Source organism: Pagrus major, chromosome 19, assembly GCF_040436345.1.
Source record: "Pagrus major chromosome 19, Pma_NU_1.0".
Lineage (NCBI taxonomy): Eukaryota > Metazoa > Chordata > Actinopteri > Spariformes > Sparidae > Pagrus > Pagrus major.
In genome coordinates, this window is record NC_133233.1 from 28705720 (window position 1) to 28726854 (window position 21135).

At 41.5% G+C, this 21135-nt stretch overlaps 1 protein-coding gene across 2 annotated transcripts; it reads right to left on the bottom strand.

Moving 5' to 3' along the window:
- Positions 1-316: 316 nt before the first annotated feature.
- c19h18orf63 (chromosome 19 C18orf63 homolog) lies at positions 317-20746 on the bottom strand. 2 transcript variants are annotated; one of them, XM_073487842.1, is made up of 14 exons: positions 20427-20746; positions 18851-18976; positions 17887-17965; positions 16661-16717; positions 16392-16503; positions 13758-13799; positions 13448-13524; positions 13034-13146; positions 12097-12193; positions 11316-11401; positions 9931-10117; positions 5079-6551; positions 3944-4027; positions 317-529 (listed from the first exon to the last, which is right to left on the bottom strand). In XM_073487842.1, exons 2-14 carry the CDS (start codon positions 18973-18975, stop codon positions 407-409), a joined length of 2655 nt encoding a protein of 884 aa, XP_073343943.1. In that variant the 5' UTR covers position 18976; positions 20427-20746; the 3' UTR covers positions 317-406. The 2 variants fall into 2 exon arrangements, with proteins under 2 accessions (XP_073343943.1, XP_073343942.1); XM_073487841.1 differs by lacking the exon at positions 20427-20746 and having other exon boundaries at positions 18851-19552.
- Positions 20747-21135: the final 389 nt, after the last annotated feature.

Genomic DNA, 21135 nt, shown 5'->3' on the forward strand with positions numbered 1-21135 from the left:
TAAAGGAAGAAATATAACATGAAAGTGAACGTACAGCAGAACAGCAACACATGTCGATGGATAAATGACCATCAAAGCTGCAAAACGTTAACTGAACATCACGACCCAGAACTCATGTAAGGTCATAAAAACTGTTCACCAACCAACAAAAGATGAGAGCGAACAGCTTCCCACAGTTTGGATTTCACTTTGTAGTTTCAATTTGTCACTTCTGCGTCTTTATCTGACACCAGAAATACATTTTGGCAAATCTTCAGCATCTCAATTAGCGAGGATGAATGCTCTCATCTAATACAGAACGATAAGACGGGCCAGATTTCACATCAAATCTTTATATGAGGAGCAGCGTTAATACTCCAAAGTGAGGCGATGAAGTAGATACGGTGTGTGTGTGTGTGTGTGTGTCTCAGGCCTCAGCCAGACAGCCCATGACCTTCAGCATCAGCTCCTCCTTCCTGTGTTTGGCAGTGACGAGTGCTCCTCTTCCTTTTAACCAGACCAACAGAGTCGCAGAGTTCAGCTGAGACAACTGGACAGAGAGGGGGAGGGAGAGAGAGAGACAGAGAGAGAGAGGAGGGAGAGAGGGAGAGACAGAGAGAGAGAGAGAGGGAGAGAGGGAGAGAGAGAGGGAGAGAGAGACAGAGAGAGACTATTGAATAGAGTGCTGCAGGAATGAGTCCGAAAAACAGATATTAGTGGTTCAGCACTTCTGGTTCCTTCGTCTCAAAGTTAATGTTTTTTTGAATGGGCTTTGGTTAAGATATTTTCAAGTTTTGTTCCACAACGTAAAATACATCAGTAAATACCCCACGTTTGAATTCATAAGCATTAATGTGTCTCTGAAAAGGCAGTTTGCTTGTTGGTCTGTTGGTTTGTTGGTTGACTGGTTTGTTTTGTTTTGAGTCATAGAGTCTGGTGCGGAGGTTTTATATCCTGTACCAGAACATTTTTAATAGATTAGCAGGAATTATCATTTCATCATCACGAGTTTTATTTTCACTGAACAAAACAAACTTTTCACATCCCAATGTTGTGACATTTGTTGGGGTCTGAACCAAACAAACGTGTTTTCTTCCACCTGGAGCATCTCTGCAGCTCCACGGTACTTCATGCTGTTTGTCACACAGTTTACTTTTATCAAAACGTTGCAACTTGGCCGTATTGAGCTTTCAATAATATTTCTCTCACACTAAACTTGGCTTGTAGAGGTTTGATCCTGTCTGTTTAGTGCTGCTGGGACACTGCGTCATATTCTGAGTCGGTCTAAGTCTGTGTCAGATTTGTTAAATCTTATGTGTAACGAATCCTTTCAGAAGCCAAGAAAGAAACAAAAACACAGCTCAGTCTCAGGTCGGGTTCAGGTCTTAAATTCAGCAGTACCAACAGGTTAGTCAGACGTGAAGGGAACCGGTTCGTGTTTGTGTTCAGGTGTCAGGTTCGGACTCATGCAGAGGACTATATTGCTCCTACAGCCTGGAATAAACAGTGACACGCTTCATTTTCCAATATTTTTGCAAATCATATCAGTGTCACTGGAGATGTTGTACGTGTCAGATGATAAATCTGCCTGTGGGAGGAAAATGCAACCTCCTCCTCTCCTCAAATTAACACTGCTGCACCTCCTGCCCACACAAACCAACTACAGCAGCCACATCAGAGGAAAAATACAGCATGCAAATCCTGCAGCCATGACAGCAACAGCTAATTAATGAGCTGGGAAGAAATGTGAAAACATGAGAGAGGACAGGAAATCAATTAAAGTGACAAACTGGTGGAGTGAGAAAACATTAAAGAGGAGATAAAAACAGATTTACAGTTTATAAAGTCCTGGACTGGAGACTGACGATGAGTCCGTGATTATTATGATTATTTTATCCTTTATTTATTTATTTTTATTGAAAGTAAAGTCAGAAAAAAAAACAGTCCACCCAAAAACTAAAACTGAGCCTTTTCAGATTGGAGCTTCTGCAGACTGTGATTACAGCAGACGAGCACTTCAGACGCGCTCCAGTGAAGATTTCAGCTTAATATATGGTGTAAATTCAGTCTTTTCAAATCAGTTTGGAGACATTTGATGTTTCTTTGGTTGTTTCTCCATTTTAAATCAAGTCTCCAGCTGCTTCAGTTGTTTAGGAGAATGCTGCAACTCTATTTTACTGTGAAGCTCCAGAAATGTTTTGTGGACTACGAGACTTCACCTTATATCATCAGGAGGAGATGATGACTGAGTTTTTGATGGAAATTTGTAGGATCATGTTCAGATTTTTTCATATCTTCACTGTGAAAAGAAATCTGGACTTGTTTGACCTGCTGTGTTTATATCGCTTTCGAAACAAGAAGCAATGTTTGTAAAAGTCTGAGTGTGGACACAGGGATGAGTCCTGAAGGCCAGAAACCATTTCTCATTTTTACAAACTATTCTGACTCTGACTTTACAACTTGTACATTGATCAGTTTATAGAAAACCTGGATAGTAATTGTGCAGTAAGACGCTCAGTGGTGGAGACGTTTAAGTCATGTGACCGTGATGTCGTCTGTTTGTAGCCTAGCATTAGCTTTTTACTGCTACACATTTAATTTACACTTCAAACATCAGAGTGGAGTTCATCTGTGGAGATTATCTGGTGAACAGAACCTGGAAGGATCAGAAACTTTAGCTTATTTTCTGCTGTAATCCAGTTGAATAATCTCGTAGGCTTTTTGTGGAGGGAACCAGGGTGATGCTGACTTCCAGGTTAGCCAACAAACATACATGATTCCTGCTGAACTCTTTTGGGATTTGTCCTTTTTCCTCCAAGTCCAGTTTTTATATAAAAAGCTAAAACTACATCATGACATGAGAGAAAAGCACAGTTCAACGTCACATCCTGGCTTTTTATCCTCTTCTTTCTTTGCTAGTATGTTTAAAACTGGGCCTGACACTGTAACATTTGTATTTAAGGAGACAAAATCAAGTGAATGTTCAGGATATTTCACTACCAGTAGCACGCCTGTGTAAAAGACTGAGGAGAAATGACTTCAGGAGACTTTAAACACTCTGTTTATGGTCTGTATTTCCCTTCAGTCAGCTCCCAGATAAAAACATTTAACAGTGTTTGTAAAAATACTAAAGAACAATGTGTCCGCTGGTGTAGCTGTGTAAATAAAGTAAAAGAGAAAATGTATGTGATGTATTGTTCTTGAAAACTTGCAGGTCGGAGCTGTAAAACTGATGAATGTTGTTATTAATGTGCTCGGCTCCCTGTGGGCTCCCACCTCCTCCTGAACATTCATCACTTTAACGGCTCTTACCCTCCTTTGGAAGGATGTTTGTGAGGAAACTGAGGCTAGTGAGAACGTTGTGTATGCTATTCATCACGCTAACACACTTTAATACATCACATTAATGTATGGAGTCTATGAGGAGGCTACAGCGGCACATACAGCACGAGTGGATACACCAGAGATCCATCACTCATAAAGCCTCTTCTCACCACGTCCTCAACCTCTTTACACTTCAATATTTTAAACAAGACCGACTCTATAGGCTCTGCAGCGCCCCCATCAGGCTGCAAGCTTCACCGCACACCAGGAAAAACAGATTTCTCTACTCTAACGGTCGAGATATCCTTCAAAACAAACATGAACACAGACAAAAAGGTAAACGAAAGTCATTGTCATCAAGTAAAAAGTAAAGATATGGTGTTAAAATATTAAAGTAAAAGTCTTAAAGTAACTGATATTAAAAGTACAAGTAAATGATACACATATTTGGCTCTGGTGTGGCATGTAATCTGCAAAGTAACTTGTACCTAAAGTGATCAAATAAATGCTGTGGAGTGGAAATATAAAGTAGCAGAAGATGGGAATTCAAGAAACTTAAAACTGCACTTGAGTAGATTTCATCACTGTGTGTGTGTGTGTGTGTGTGTGTGTGTGTGTGTGTGTGTGTGTGTCTCCTGACCTGGTTGCTTCGGGCCATTTTCTCCACATCCACGTCTCGTACTGCAGATCTGGATTTCTTTGGCTTCGACTGGAGCACAACTCCCTGAAACACAATAAAAAAGACAACCGGTCAGTTTCTGTAGCTCAGTGTTGGTGCAGCAACCCTCACAGATTAACACAATATTTTACTGCTTTGTGTGTTTTTGTCATCACTGAGTCTTAAAATCAAAACAACAGAATCAAAGATTCAGTGAGTTCTGACTTAAAGAAACTGGACTTTATTCCTCCACCAGCTGTGATGAAGACACAATAATAATCTCAAGTTTTAAACCTTGAAAAATGTCTTAAAGAGCTGAACAGCAGAATAAATCACTGAACTGTTGGGAGTTTAGATCACGATGAGTCATAACCTCCTAAAAATCTCAACGAGGGATGTCATATTGCATTCGACAAGCCGACACCCACTAAGTCAGGGTGTCAGACTCAGACTATCTCGGGGCTGCTGCTGGTATCTCATCTTTTTATTTCCATTATTAAAGGAGCACTCTGCAGTTTGTCTGACATGTACCGGACGGAGAGGCTCCGAGTGAAGAGCACACTCGTCTTATTTCCACATTTGGTTTCAGGTAGTTGTCAGAGCTAACGTTAGCTTTACTTTGAGGTCATAATTCTTCTACTCAAAGTGCTTTTCCATGTGTTTAGTGACAGCAGCTCTCGACGTCACAACGTACTCGCTCGACGTAACAAACTAACTCTTTGAATCTACGCTGATTGGCAGCATCTCCTCCTGTATGCAAAATGACCTGTGGGCCGACGTGTAACTGGTCAAAAATATTCTCAGCGGTTAAACGTTGACGTCCCTCCTCTGAACGCTGCAGCAGTGAGGTGCTGCTCTGTTTCAGGAAAAGGCTCCATGTTTGTTTGTTTGTTTGGAAATGAGCAGAAAAGAAATGACAGTATTCAAACGTTCAGGTTCAGGTTCAGGTTCAGGAAACATCATGTTGGTGTCTCATCGACTGAAAGTTGTGATGACAGAAGATTTTAAGCTACATTACTTTCAAACAACTTAGAAATGGTAAACACGATAGAAATGGTGGAACAAATATAAAATAAGACCCAAGATGTAATAAACCAGGATTAATCTTTAGACTCACCGCTGTGCCACTGGTGGAGGAGTCGTCGTTGGAGTTATCAGCAGATGTCAGAGGTGCAGCAGCTTGTTTTCTTCTTCTCTCCTTCACTTCACTGCTGGAGTTGGCAACAGTTTTGCTCTCACAGCTGAACGTCACTTTGGTTTTGTGGCTGGACTTGGACTTAATCTTTGGAGTGGAGATGAGCTCGGGCTTAGACCTCGGTGATGGACTGAGGCTGGAGATGTGCATGAGCTGGGGGAGACCTGTGGATGGAGCGGCGCTGCAGGGAGGTTTGGAGTGACGGTTGAAGCGAGGAATGATTCGTGGAGGTGGGAATGGGAGGGGCGCCGCTGACAGAGAAGACACAGGAGAAGAAGAAGAAGAGGAAAAAGTGGCGGGAGTCTTCATCTTTAAGGCAGGTAACGTCACCCTCCCCCTCTCATCCCCTCCTCCGCCCAGCTGCTCCTTCTGCTTCTGGAGCCGCAGCAGGGCGACGTTAACGTGGCGTGACGGACACTTGTTCTTAAAGATGGGAACCAGTGTGGGAGCAGGGAGCACTGGGGTCTGACTGGGGGGAGGAGGAGGAGGAGAGAGGAAGGAGAAGGTGGAGGAGGAGGAGGTGAGGGAGGAAGCTGGCTGGAAGAGAGGGAGAGAAGAGGAAGAGGAGGAGGAGGTGAGGGAGGAAGCTGGCTGGAAGAGAGGGAGAGAAGAGGAAGAGGAGGAGGAGGTGAGGGAGGAAGCTGGCTGGAAGAGAGGGAGAGAAGAGGAAGAGGAGGAGGAGGTGAGGGAGGAAGCTGGCTGGGAGAGAGGGAGAGAAGAGGAAGAGGAGGAGGTGAAGGAGGAAGCTGGCTGGAAGAGACCAAGAGAAGAGGAAGAGGAGGAGGAGGTGAGGGATGAAGCTGGCTGGAAGAGAGCAAGAGAAGAGGAAGAGGAGGTGAGGGAGGAAGCTGGCTGGGAGAGAGGGAGAGAAGAGGAAGAGGAGGAGGTGAGGGAGGAAGCTGGGTGGAAGAGAGGGAGAGAAGAGGAAGAGGAGGAGGTGAGGGAGGAAGCTGGCTGGGAGAGAGGGAGAGAAGAGGAAGAGGAGGAGGTGAAGGAGGAAGCTGGCTGGAAGAGAGGGAGAGAAGAGGAAGAGGAGGAGGTGAGGGAGGAAGCTGAGTGGTATCCCGAGGAATAAGAGAAGGAAAAAGAAAGACGTGAGCAGAAGGAGGAGGAGGAGGAGGAGGAGGAGGAAGGCCGATCTCTGTCTCCTCTACACCCTTGACTTTGTGTCAGACTGCTCCTGAATCCACATCCATTACCCAGAAGCCCCTGGGCTCCGTCCTGCTGGGACACAGGGGCTGAGGCTGGAGGCTGTGACCAGGAGAGGGGCCTCACAGGTCGGGGAGGAGGAGGAGGAGGAGGAGGAGGAGGAGGAGGAGGAGGAGGAGGGAGCTGGGTGAGGACGGGCCTGATGGAGCAGGAGGTGGTCAGGTTGACCTGCTCACCACTCAACACCTGAGGAAGAAGAGGAGACTTCATTAGAGGAGAGTGAAGTAGAAGTACTGCAGTGATACTTCATGTCCTGTAAAGTCAGAGCTAGAACAGTTTGTTTTGACTTCATGGGAACTTTAAAAGGAAGTTTAAGCCCCATCGATTACACTAAATATCTGTTCAGTGAGAGATGCAGATCATTACAACACAAACATTAACTGCAGGTCTGTGACAAGCGTTCCTGTTAACAGTTTCACAAAATCTTCAGCTTTACCTTTTTATTCAGGAACCTTAAATTGAGCTGAAGATAAAGAGAGTTCTTCAGTTTTCACCACAACACAGATCATCACTTCTCTTCCAGCTCTTCTTTATGGAAATGAACGCTGCTCAACACTATAAATATTTTAGTTTCACTCTGCGAGCACTGAATTGATCTCTGTGGATGTTTCTCCATGCAGAGTTTCTCTGAGTTGATAAAATACAGTTAAGCTGCACCTCGAGAAGAAGAAAAGGCAGAATGAGGACGAGAAATAACTTTTCAGAGTCAGAGCGGACGATTTATAGTTTAATCTGTGCACAAAACATTCCCTTAAGATTCATTAAAATTACACATAAACTGTTTTTAGTTTAAACTGCACTAATTCTTAGAAAAGACGATGGAAGTATTGGTATGGAAGTAATTATTTGTTTCTTCTGAGACTTCACAGTCCTTCACAAGGCCTCCTGACACGATGATGAATAACACTCAACCTGCTTCATAAAACAAGACCTTGACAGGATGAGAAATATTTCTACACATCCTCCCTAAAGTCTTTTTTCTCCAGTGGACGATCAGAAACACATCCCCTTCACCTTCCTCCTGACATCTGCATCATGAAAATGAATCGACACGATGCTGAGAGGAAACCGTCTCTCCACCTCCTCCTCCTCCTCCTCCTCAGCGTCGCACCTTTATGGTCATAAAACTGTCCGTGAAGGTTTTACAGGGTGGGAAACGCTCCGATAATCTTTCCCATGTCAACCTGCACACACTCATTAAATAACCTGCATGCAAGTGTGTTTGTGTCTGAATAATAAGTTCACAGCCAAACACTGGAGACAGAAGTTTTAGACATGTATGAGATGTTTAAAAGTTATTTAGACTTGTTTTAGGGTGACGTTCACAGATCCTGTAGCTTACAGCAGACCGTCAGACGGACAGTTCTGCAGAGCTCAAATGAAAGAAGAGATTTTCATAGTAAACAACGGCTGCTGCTGGTTTTGACACACAACATTCGCCATCGATCCATCGATCCGATTGACATATCGATTCACTGACGATCAACAAACCAGTATCATCGATGTAAAGTGAAAATCATCATATTTCAGATATGCCTTTATTTTGAACGTTTCCACGATACGTCTGGGTCACCCTGTCAGGTATTAGGAAGCCAGGAAAAGACGATAAGGATATTTACTCCCCTCGTGTGGATAAATATTATGGATTTTAGAGAAAAGACGAGTGAACAGACAGCTTACGTATGTAAACAACATCAAACACTCAGGAAACACGACAAACCTGGGCAGGTCTGCTACCTGATCTCACATCAGCTTCGCTGTTTCAACAATATTCGGCTGAAAAAACGTGAGTGAGAAAAGTTGCTATAATTAAAACATTTGTAAGTAGAATGAAAAGCTGCTAATTAATGTAATGTAAAATGCTGCAGGCTTCAGATAATTATGGTGACAAGAGGAGAAAAATGCTTTGTCTCCTTGACAGTCGATATTAATCTGATTTTTATACTTTTATTAAATGTTGCTGTGTTTTATGTGTTAGTGGGGTTAATTTAGAGCATTTAAATGGATACGATTTATAATTATTTAGATTTCTTTTGTGGCCAAACGCAGAAAGAACAGGTGGAAACTTTTTCTGTAGCTGATTGTGTTAAATGAACATATGATATCATCTCATATCCAACTTTTTGACATCAGCAAATGTTGTATCCAAAGAATCTATATAAAATCATATTGTGATGAATATTGTTATTTACACCCGTTACTGCAAAACAACACACAGAGAAGAGTTGTGGGAAAGCGTCCGTCACAGAGGCTTAAAGAAGATAAAATACAATAAAACAAAAAGTAAAAGATGAATGAAATGAAATACATAAGAATCTTTTCTTTTCTAAAAGAAGAAGAGATTTAAAAGCAAAGACAGATTTAGGAAAATCTTTAGAGTCTTGCAAAAACCCAATCACCCTTTAAGCCTTTTCACACCAAGGACAGATTTCCGTCTGACTAATTCACAAGGACATTTATAAAAGCTGATTTTATGACTTCTCATTAACCTGTGAAGTCCGGCGGAGCCTAATTGGGTACCTGAGAAATTTTTAAAGGGCACAGATGGTGCCAAAATGTCCTGAGTGCTCTGCACTAAAACCTCTAATTCTGCTCTGATTCACTTTATGTTGGCAGAGGTAATGTTCGGATGTTTTGCTATTGTTGGAAAGAGATTTGGAGCTGCAGCTGCATCATTCGTCAGAGATATTCAATTTAAAATTGTCATTTTTTTAGGCAGAAACTTAGGTGCCAACTTCCTTTACTCAGACCCAGTGACATATATACTTACACAGCTGAACACATATTTCAAGTGTTCCCTTTGTTCTGATACCTTGATTATTCAAATAGACATTGTAGCTGCAGAGATACCTTCTGTTAATTATGGGCATGCAATTTTCAAGCAGACACCCAAACTAGAGGTCAGTTCTTAACAGGTTAATGTATTCACGCCGCTGCAGAACATTCGTGCCGGGAAAAAACATTCAGACGGACCTCGATGTCAGCAGATTTTCACCTGCGGAAATATACGTTTGAACGATGAAATCCTTTGTTTCAGCTGATGTTCAGGTCAAAATGGGAGAAAACTTCATCAGTTTGGTCTCACAGCCTCCGACACTGTGTGACAAACACCACAACGACTACCTCAACAACCAGGTCAAGGACAGTACGGCAGACCTATCCAACCTGTGGGCCTAATGTGGCCCTTTAACAACCTCACTCAGGCCCTTTGTCTGCTTCTAAGTGGAAAATACTCATGTTTTATTAAAAAGTTTAAGCAGGGAGAACTTTTGTCAACAATCCGATTTATATACACACACATATATATATATATATATATATATATATATATATATATATATATATATATATATATATATATTTATATATACATATATATATATTTATTTATATTTTTCTGCTCTGAACGGCCAGAAAGCCGCCACCAGCTGATCAAAAACAGGCTCATTTCAAAAAAGCTGATCGGCTGATCCAACATCCTGTCAGTAAGTTTCCTCTGCTTTTTACTCAGAGGTTTGTGTGTAAACTTCAGTATTTGTGTGTGTGTGTGTGTGTGTGTGTGTACCTGCACTGTTGCAGCAGTGTTCAGACTGACTGTGTGGTAACAGGGTTTGCTGGTCAGACGTGCAGGGAAGCCACACACACTCTGCAGCCGGTCCCTGACGTCAGACAGGAAGCAGCCCAGCGCCCCCTGCAGGTCGACCCGAGGGCAGCGCTGCACCGGCTGCAGGCGGATGCAGCTCAGAGGGTAGCTGCTCAGGAGGAAGGTTAAAGGAGCATTCTGCAGGTTTCACCACATCGATCATATAGTGCACATCTTTACTGAACATTTACAAAGACTGATTCCTTCAACAGCCTCAACTGATCAGAATATATATCTTATTAAACTATTTTTATCTGAGAAATACGACTCAGAATATCTTGTTATATTTGCTTTCTTATTTTTTAAACAAATGTTTTCCCAACTTTTCTGTTGACTTGTCTCTTTTTAATTTGAGAAAATAAAAAAATTAAGATACACAGGTAAATATATTGTTATTTTATGATAAATAAATGTTTGTCTGAGATGTTTTTTGCTGTCACACGTCATGAAATGTTACAGTGATGGTTGTTAGGTTCATATTAAGACAGCTGATTGATCAAATTAATTCATTATGAGCAGAGGAGGGAAGTAACAAAGTACAAATACTTCATCACTGTACTTCAGTACATGTTTCAGGTGTCTGTACTGTACCTGAGTATCTCTGTGACTTTCCCTCTCTACATCTGAACACAAACATCTGAACTTTCTCCTCCCCACAGCTTCAAAACAGCCTCGTTACTTTAGTTTGATGCATTTGAGGTGAATTATGGATTATTGTTATTTGGCGTCATCACACGCCGCCTTCCCAACATCACGAGACTGATGTCGACCTATCAGAGCACATCACGCACGGCAGACGCAGCGAGACGAAACAAAGACGTAAAGACGTGAACAGACAGAGAGGGAGGCTGAATGGGGAGAAAAGGCGTGTTAGTGTCTCGTATCTGCAGAGAGTTTCTTATTTTCTCACTTTGTTGCTGCTCGGGACGCTTTACCAACCCAACATGTGGCTGTTTGACGTCCTGGGAATGAGACTCACTATCAACTATCTTTGTGGTGTGTTCAGGAACAGCTGGGACAAATCCTACTGACTCTACCTTTAACTTTAATAGTCTCTGAATTATATTAATATGACGTGAGCTTCAGTAGCTTTGACCACAAATGTCCTTCAGAGGGAGACTTTTTACTCTGATACTCTGAGTACATTTAGAGCCTGTACTCTATTACTTTTACTGGAGTAAAGAAGCTGGATCAGTACTTCTACTTTTACCAGAGTCTGTTTTTTTTAATTTTTAGTATCTGAACTTCTACTGGAGGACAGACTGTGAGGACTTTTAACACCTCTGACTACGAGAGTTTAAGGATACGTGAAGAGTCGGTCTCCCACCAGTCTGAAGTAGACGCTGCAGTACACCACCTCCTCCTCTGCGAGCTCAGGGAGCCTGTAACCATACTGGAAAACACAAGATTAAGATCAGACTTTTTATAGACACTTTTGGGAAAATCAACACAATTTAAATGTGTTGTGGTCGACACAAAAACAACAATCTTGAAACAGAAAGACTGAACATTCAGGTTCAGTTCTGGCACAAATAGCTAACTTACACTGAAATGCTGTTTTAAATTAACAAATCTGTCTATAAGCACTGACTGCAGACTTTTAGCTCATAAAAGTTTTTGAGTCTTGTTGCCACAGTGTTAAATTACTGATATTGATAAGTGACCCAACTGATGATCGAGGAGGACGGAGAGAAAAGTCGCTGGTTTCTGTTTTTATTCCTAATTAGTTAGTTTCCACACGAAGACTCCGACTGTAACTCTCAAAATCATCTGCAAGTGAACGCAGCTCATTAAGATCTATTTAGCAGTTTTTTGCTCTCATTTTTAACTTTAACTTTTAAAACTTCTCAGTGTGTCAGTGTGTGTTTTGTGTGTGTGGCTACTTTTGGAGACAAATTTCAGACTAAATTGGGGACGGCTTGTCCAGCTGGGGACAAAAACGCTGTCCCCAGCTGGGAAATGCTGATTTATGGGTCAGTGGTTCAGGCCAGGGTTAAAGTAAGACTCCAGGAAATTAATGTACGTCTATGTGTGTGTGTGTGTGTGTGTGTGTGTGTGTGTGTGTGTGTGTGTGTGTGTGTTGTGTACCAGACAGTTCCAGTGGTTCTGCAGGTCTCTGTAGGTCTTAAATGGTCCGTCTCTGGGCAACTTACGGCTGATGGTGATGATCTGACCTTTCTTCATGCTACACACACACACACACACACACACACACACACACACACACACACACACACACACACACACATTCAGTGAGTCAGTACATCAGGACAGAAGCGGTGAATCTGCAGCAGGTCTGAGTTTAAGAAGAGCTGCAGCGCCACCTGGTGCTCACAGTCAGTATAACACAACCTGCCTCTTTTACAGTTTTCAATCCCAGAATTCATCAGTAACTTCTCTGTCTCACCTTTACAATCACACAGGTGACTGAAACTATGAGTCTTTTATTGTTTAGTCTTGAATCACTGAAGGCTGCTGTTTGTCGTTGAACTCTGGAATCTGTATTTTTGGTGAACATGATTTGAACACCAGGAAATAGTCGAGCTGTTGCTGTAAAATACCCCCATTGTTTTAAAGACAAGTTTGAAAATGTAAACGACAGCTGTCAGGACATAAATCCAACGATCTGTTCATCGTTACTCATCAGATGTCAGAGTTTAACAATGGCAAAGCCGTCAGTGCTGAAAGGAAATACTTAGATTGAAATTTAATGGCATTTTTGGAATATCCAGAAAATCCTACACAAAGAAAAACCTTTGAAATATTTACTTTAGATTAAAGAAAATAGTCTAATGTGTCCAGGTGGTGGTAACAAATATGTGCATAATAGTTTCATATTGTCACAGATCAAACCCAAAGATTTAAACTAGATAACCTTTAATCATCACTTTGTTATTATTAACAGAACCAGATCTGTTAAATTGTAGAAAAACCCTCAGAGGTTTGGTTGGGTCTCTCAGCTCAGCTCAGGTCAGGTCTTAGGTGTTGTTGTGTCCGTTGTGTCCAGCAGGTGGAGCTGTCCTACCTGGGCAGGACGTGGCACCAGATGGCTCCTCCGGTGGAGGACGGGTCGAGGACGGAGTCAGGATCACTGCAGAACCTCCACAGCACTGACGGAGAGAGGTCAAAGTCCTCCAGCTGCAACACACACAGACACGCACACACACACACACCCTTTTCACAGATTTGTGATTTGTGAGGGAATAAGGAGAGGAGACAGAGGAGGAGAGAGAGGGAAGGAGAAGAAAAGAAGTTAAGAAGAGGAGAGGATGTGAGGAGACCGTGAAGGAGTGGAAAGAAGGTGGCAGGAGGAGAGGAGAGGACACAAGGAAAGGAAAAGAAAGGAAAGGAAAGGTGTTTCTTTTAAACGTTGTCTTTAACGTGACAGAAGGAACTGAAGCCACATCAGAAGTTTAAATGAATGTTTTTGTTCGCTCACTGTTGTTGGGGGAAGTCTGACTGTGCTGGCTTCGATGCTGATGCACAGCTGGCCCTCGCTGGTGTTCAGCTCCATGCCTGACACACAAACACACATTTCATTTCATCAAGTGTACACACATCACATCATGCTACTGACAACAGATTCACACAGTCACTTTACAGCTGAGGGAGAAGACATGGAGAAATTCCTTTTTTTTCAGAAGATGCTGAATCATTTCCTCAATCTAACATCCTAATTAACGTTCACACAAACATGTCTGATTATAATCCACCACCTGCAGGGCTGCTGGTTAAACAGTGAAACTTACTGACAGCACTGAGCCTCCCCCTCTCACTCAGAAAGTCTTTCCCTGAAAACAAACAGAGAAAACACACGTTATCACCAGAGCTACCTGAGCCAGAGCAGCATGTCTACGGCACATGGTGAGGGACAAAAGGGACAAAAAGCTTGTTGATGCAGGTGAATGAGGAGCTGATTATTGATCTAAATAAGGTGGTAACTCATTCATCTAACCTGGCAACCCACTGGATTCTGAGGCTGGTGTCCAGCACGCTTCGTTAGTTACAAGCTTCACGCTGATGTTTCAGCATTTGGTAGATTTTTTTTGTTTCAGAGCAGCTTGTGTTCATGTGGTAACCCCGGCGTGTTCGAGAACGCCAACGACAAGTTGAGATCTAGTTAGACAGCACGAGTCTCTTATACAACTTTACACCATCAGCGAGGACATGTGGATTAATTAACCTGCTAATAATCGACAATTAACTCCGTTCACGTTGTCAGCGGACAAATTTGCCTTTCTGTTTGTTTTCCTTTGTCATGTTCGCAGAAAGCAGCAGCTCACACACCTCATCAGAAAACACCCAGAAGGACTACAGCAGGGTTAACTGACCCGGGAATAAATCCTGATCATTTACATCCACATCGACATGTTGTGTGTTTAAGTGGGTTTTCTGGCCAGTGTGAAAGAGGTCACGAGCAGAGCTCCTCAGAAAAGAGCAACTTCATCGTTGTGTTAAAGAACAGCTCGTGTCACTGCAGAGCGTTATCAGACTGAACTTTCTCATATATAATAAAATACACAACAAGAAAGTGAAAAGTCAAATTGCTATCTAATCTATCCGGATGTGCTCGTTACATCATCAGCTTTGGAAGTCTTAATTGTGACCCTTACTCTGCACCGTAGCATAATTCTACATAACAGTTCATTTGTGGCAACATGACCGAGTTATTCTTTGACAAGAAACGACTGTTTTCTTGTTGCAACAGTTGACACGGGTCAGTTTGAGATTCTTCTTCTACCATTCGGACTAGCGCACACACACACACACACACACACACACACACACACACACACACACACACACACACACACACACACACACACACACACACACACACTCATTTTATGCCACACTGGGTCCAAGGTGAAGGCTTGGCCGAGTGTTGCAACACTCAACTGCCACTTTGATCAAAGACACACAAACACACAAATTGCAGCAGCTCACTCCACCACTGAGTCTTTTAATAATCTACTGACAACAGCTGATAATCAGTGTGTTACAATATGAAGCCTCGGTGCTGCCGGGCCTCTGAACATAAAGTCTGAGTGCGGTTGTAAAAAGGTTGTAACTCCTCCGTGTAGACTCACTAACTTTGTGTTTAGACAGAATCGAGGAAAGTTTATTAGAACAATTAGCTTTAAAAAGAGACCAGAGAGGAAAAAGCTGCTCACACTATCATTTCACTCGATGGGAGTCGACGACACGTCAGACAGAAAAGGTAGTTTGATGGTAATCTCTCTGAAAGCCTCCTGAAGTCTCTGGTGCATCTTTCTTCTGTTTCAGTCTGACAGCAGATCACACCAGCTGTCTTCTGTCACAACTTCAAACTAGCTCAAAGTCCAAACTAAGAAAATATTAATATATTAAAGGTGTGGAAGGTGATTCTGGAGAGTTATAGTTGATTGTTGAGGTTCATTCTCAGGTCGTCAAAAACTATTAATTACAAACTCTTCACTGTAGCAGCTACAGTGAAGATTTCAGCTCAAATCAGTATGGAGACATCTGATGTTTAAATCAAGTCTCAAGCTGCTTCAGCTGTTCAGCAGAACGCTGCAACTCTGTTTTACTGTGAAGCTCCAGAAATGTTCTGTGGACTACGAGACTTCACCTGACTTTATATCATCAGGAGGAGATGATGACTGAGCCTGACTTTATATCATCAGGAGGAGATGATGGCTGAGCCTGACTTTATATCATCAGGAGGAGATGATGACTGAGCCTGACTTTATATCATCAGGAGGAGATGATGACTGAGCCTGACTTTATATCATCAGGAGGAGATGATGGCTGAGCCTGACTTTATATCATCAGGAGGAGATGATGGCTGAGCCTGACTTTATATCATCAGGAGGAGATGATGGCTGAGCCTGACTTTATATCATCAGGAGGAGATGATGACTGAGCCTGACTTTATATCATCAGGAGGAGATGATGGCTGAGCCTGACTTTACATCATCAGGAGGAGATGATGACTCTATGAATCTTCTGAGAAAAGACGCTCCTCACATGTGCTGAACTTGCCTGAGAAACATCACTTTTTAAGTTTTCTCAGTGTCAAAGTAATCCAGTGATAGTCGTCTGTACATACATGAGAAAAATGCAAACAGGAAGTGCTGACAGCTAATTCGGCAAAGTTTTAATGGATTTCTGGAGTAATTCTTTTGTTTCTTTGGTTGTTTTTCGGTTTTGAATCAAGTCTCCAGCTACTTCAGTTGTTTAGTTGTTGTTAAGCTCCTGAAATGTTTTGTGGACTACAAGACTTCACCTGACTTTCATCAGCATAGAGGGAGGAGATGATGAGTGGACTTTCAGTTTTCAGAGACACACACACACACACACACACAGACACACACACACACACACACACAAACACAGCATACCTGTGACGAGGTAGAGTCCTGCTTTATTCCAGCTGGGAGCCAGTCTGGTGATCAGAGAGTAGGACAGACAACACTGGAGGACACCTGGAAACACACACTGAGGGGAGTCCAACTACACACACACACACACACACACACACACACACACACACACACACACACACACACACACACACACACACACAATATCCAGTTCATCAACTGTAATTACACTGAAATGTTGATGTTTGGACTAAATGCTCGTCCACCTGTCCTTCACTTCATCTCACCTGCAGACTGCGTCTCTGTCCAAACACCTGGAGGATGCCTGTCTGGAAAAACGGGATCTGGAGGCAGACGAGAGAAGAGAGTTCGTCACAAGCGCGGGAGGATGCAGCTCCGCCTCACATCCCTGCATCTAAAGACCTGTGACGTCATCACAATGTGAAGCTTATGGGCTGAGCAGGAGCTCGTGGGCGGGGCCAGCGGGGTGAACCCTACAGCACATAGCAGCGATCTCACAACGAGCATCCTGACAGTCACTTCATATGCAAAATATTGAAAAGTGAGCAAAACCGTATCGTGCCTGAAAACGCTGATGTCTCTCAGTGGTTGCATTGTGGGTAATGTAGGCGGCAGGTTTTGAAAAGGAAGTAGAACGTTTGGTATAAAAAAAAGAATAAAGGAGCTCCTGAACAAAGATCACCTGCAGGGAATCACAACATATAACAGCCTGTCGTGAGCTGGAGTTAAAACAGATCGTGATAAAGATTCATATAGATCAATACGGAACGAATATCCTGATTATTTGTTTATAGACATTCTGTTGAATAAACAACGACTCATCAGACACAGAGAGACAGAGAGACAGAGACAACATGTTTATGTTTCAGAGGAGAACAATGTGAGCTGATGAGTGTGTGTGTGTGTGTGTGTCTGTGTGTGTGAGTGTGAGTGTGTGTGTGTGTGTGCATGAGTGTGCAGGAATGTTTGGAATTCCACTGTTTTGGCTGCGTGTCTCTGCTTGGGAAGTGTCAGGACGATGACAACATCATCTGGTTCACTGTGAAGCAGTGTGTACGTGTGTGTGTTTCATGCCTGTGTGTTTGTGTGTGTGTGTTTCATGCCTGGGTGTTTGTGTGTGTGTGTGTGTGTAGATAAGTAGCGTGTGTGCAGACTGAGTTGGCGTGCAGAGCCTGAGGTGTGCGTGCAGTGTTTCCACGGCGATCCCAACCGCACACAAAACTCATTCATCTCCCTCTTGTGTTTGTGACGACAGAATCTATAAATCTGTCAGAGAGACGAGAGTGAAGTTAACACACACACACACACACACACACACACACACACACACACATGTGCCAATACCATAAATAATAACTGTTGTTTCTTCACACTGTTGATAATATTTGTTCATTTATTTTAACCTTTTAAACTAAAATTCTGTTCATATTTTACAGATGATCCCTTTAAATGTTGTCATTCGAGAAAATGTGTGTGTGTGCATGTTTCTTACAGCCATGACCACTGTGATCTCACTGAAGGAGTCCAGAGCTGGAGAGGCCAGAACATCAGAGTACAGCAACACCAGCTCTCTGTGGACACACACACACACACACACACACACACACACACACACACACACACACACACACACACACACACACACACACACAAACACACACACACACACACAGTTTAACCAAGGACACATCCACAGGATTGCTGCGTTCAAGTGACTCAGTAAAACCCGGCTTTGTCCTTCACAGTGAGCAGAACTCAATCACAGTCAGAATCACGTTTCTTACATTCGAGCTTTGATGTTTTGGTGTTTAACAGAAACAGAAACAGGAAGTAGAAAAGTCAAACATCAGAATAAAAACACTAAAAAAAACAATTAAAAAAAACTGTAACAAAGAAATATGTAGAAAAATATGTCAAATATATCAGTTTTTAAATGAAATGCGTCACGCAGGGTTTGAGACGAAGGTGACTGAACTGTTCCTGTGATGAAATATAAATATTGTTACATGTGCAGAGATAATAATCCTGACAGTCTTTACTTTATCTTATACAACATGTATAACATCAGTGTCGGGTTGTTGCAATACTCATTCCTAAGAAAAGGAATGTATTTACTTAAAGCAGCTACTCATTACTTTACTTTTGCATTATCCTCCAACATAGTCTGAGATTCATTTTCATGTAATTACCAGTTAAGAAGATGATCGTATCCTAATAAGGAGGAAATAAACAACATCTTTCTTTTATGCCTTCAAAACAAAACTATTCCAATATATAAAACAATAACTGAGATAATACTTTTCTTCTACATTTGGTCAAGTTCTCATCACACTTTGACAGAAACATGTGGACTGAACGTTTCCCTCTTATCAGTAATGTACACAACTCTTTGTGAGGGTAAAGTGTGACTGCATCCATCTGAGCCTCTGTGATAACGTGACGCGAGCGGCCGTCACCTGCAGGTCTTGATCTGTTTGCTCCTCGGCTCCTCGTCCTCCTGCAGAGTCAGAGTGACGCAGACCAGCTTCTTCAGGTCCGGCAGCCCGAGGAAAAACATCGCCGGCTGGACTCCTCCGCTCATCCTGCACACACACAGAGATGGTGTTACACAGAAAGCTTCATGATAAAAGATCCTCATATAATAATAATACTCAAAGGGAAGAAAACGTGAATTCTGTGAGATTCTTAAAATACATCAAGTGTCAAACTCACGAGTATCAACAGCTGTGTTTTAATTTAACAAGCGGATTTTCAGTCATATACAACAACAGTGACGACATGCTCAGATCTCCAGGGCTTATTTAATATTATTACAATCAACTTACTCATCTTGGAAATTAGATATTATTAATTTAATCAATAAATGACAGACCAAAGATTTTATTAGTTTTTGCTGTTTTTTTTCCAGATTTCTAAACTGAATTTCTTCAGGTTTCTGGCTGTTTTCAGACTTAATAAACCACAATTAACAGATTAAATGTTAATCTTTATCTAGAGGTTCACAATTATCAGGGTATGGGTTCAACAATCTGTTAATAAGTAGTAGTGTGCAGTCTAGCAGGCTGATATTCTCTACCAGTCCATCATATTTGTACAATCTTGTACACATTGCTCAACATCAGATAATCCTCTATACACATACCTGCACACTACTACTTATTAACAGATTGTTGAACCCATAACCTGATAACTGTGAACCTCTAACTGAGGAAAAAAGTAACACAGAAACATAATAAGAGTAAGAATAACTAAAATGCTTTCCAAACAACTATTTTTGCAATATCTAAGCAGTTTCTTCACATTACATCTCAAATCTGAATATGCCATCAGATTGCTCATGTAGGAAAAGCTACAAAAGCTCATTTAATTCATGTTTTTACCTTGTTTAGTCAAAAAAAATACACTGAAAAATAGATTTCAGCCTGGCGGTGGCGGCCATGTTGGATTTCTCAAATTTTGAGGCATTTTGGGGCATTTTTGAGCTTCATATTCAGCAGATTTGGATTCAGCACCCCTAGAAATGTTGTATATTATAAATATTCACAAAATGCCTTCGGGGTTCTGATTTTGTGAAAACTGACCCCGTCTATATGTAGAAACTGCTTATATTCCTTATTCTATTTATACTTTTTATATTTTAAACCTTTTTACATTTCTACATATATTTTTTTTTTATTTGTATTTTAACTAGCTGACTCTTCTGTGTTGTGTTGTGCTGTATATCTGTTAAATGTTGTGTTGCCCCCAGGGACAAATAAAGTTTTTTGAATTGAATTGAATGTAAATAATCATAAGCTGTAGCCGTATTGAGAATTGGTCACTTTGCTTTCTTGATATGATTGTTAATTAAAAATATTGTTGATAAATAACAACTTTTTTAATAGTTTTATTATAATCTCGACAAATCACTTGGAAGTCTGGCAGCTTACACCGGATATTAGTTTCTACATCTTACAGACTAAAATGAAAAACAAAACCAGGACAAAGAATAAAACTAACATTGATTTAAAGCTTTAAATGAGTCTCACTCACCTTTTAGTATCTTCTGCTCCTTAAAACCAAACAGCCTGTGCTCTTAGCAGCTAACATGAGCTAAGGCTACCAAGAAGCTAGTGAGCTAGCAAGTTAGCTAACGGGCCTAGCTAGCTTTAAATCTGTGTATTTTTAGTATTTCCATTGATATCTGGTCACCAGCCTTGTATGAACATTTACACTACACCGTGGTGGTAGTTTTACGGGAGGAATCTGACTGTGAAGACATTTATCACAGTAAATCAAACAGAAATAAACTGCTGCAACAAGACAAGTAGCCCTCTTAGCTAAAGATGGATGAGAAGTGATGAGCTCTCACTCTGCTTGATTATATACAACCCAAAACCTCTATATGTCATAAACAGCTAGATATAAAATGACGCAGGAGTTTAGTGTTTGTTTTTCATCACTGGACATTTGAATACCTGACTAACTTAATATTTTATAGTTTGAAGTTACATGTAGTCTGTAAATATATTTGTTTTTCACTTTAAGCCATTATATTTGATAATTGTTGGGCCAAAAAATGAAAAGATATGAATATTCAACATATCCTCAATAGAACAAGTCGTAACAGTGTGGAGAAATTAAATAAATCAACCAAACATGGAAAGAGATTTAAATGAATCATGACTTTTACAGACAGAGCTTTTTTTTTCTCAGACGTTTTTCCTTTTTTTTTTTCTACCGAGGAGTGACAGGGCTTATC

What these genes read in the sequence shown, in the direction of transcription:
- c19h18orf63 (XM_073487841.1), bottom strand. Translation starts at nt 19,032, where the DNA reads ATGAGGATCTTTTATCATGAAGCTTTCTGTGTAACACCATCTCTGTGT. An exon ending in TCAGACTTCCCCCAACAACA is followed by an intron (nt 13,147 to 13,447) that starts GTGAGCGAACAA and finishes TGTGTGTTGCAG; the next exon opens with CTGGAGGACTTTGACCTCTC. An exon ending in ACACTGCTGCAACAGTGCAG is followed by an intron (nt 6,552 to 9,930) that starts GTACACACACAC and finishes CTTCTTCCTCAG; the next exon opens with GTGTTGAGTGGTGAGCAGGT.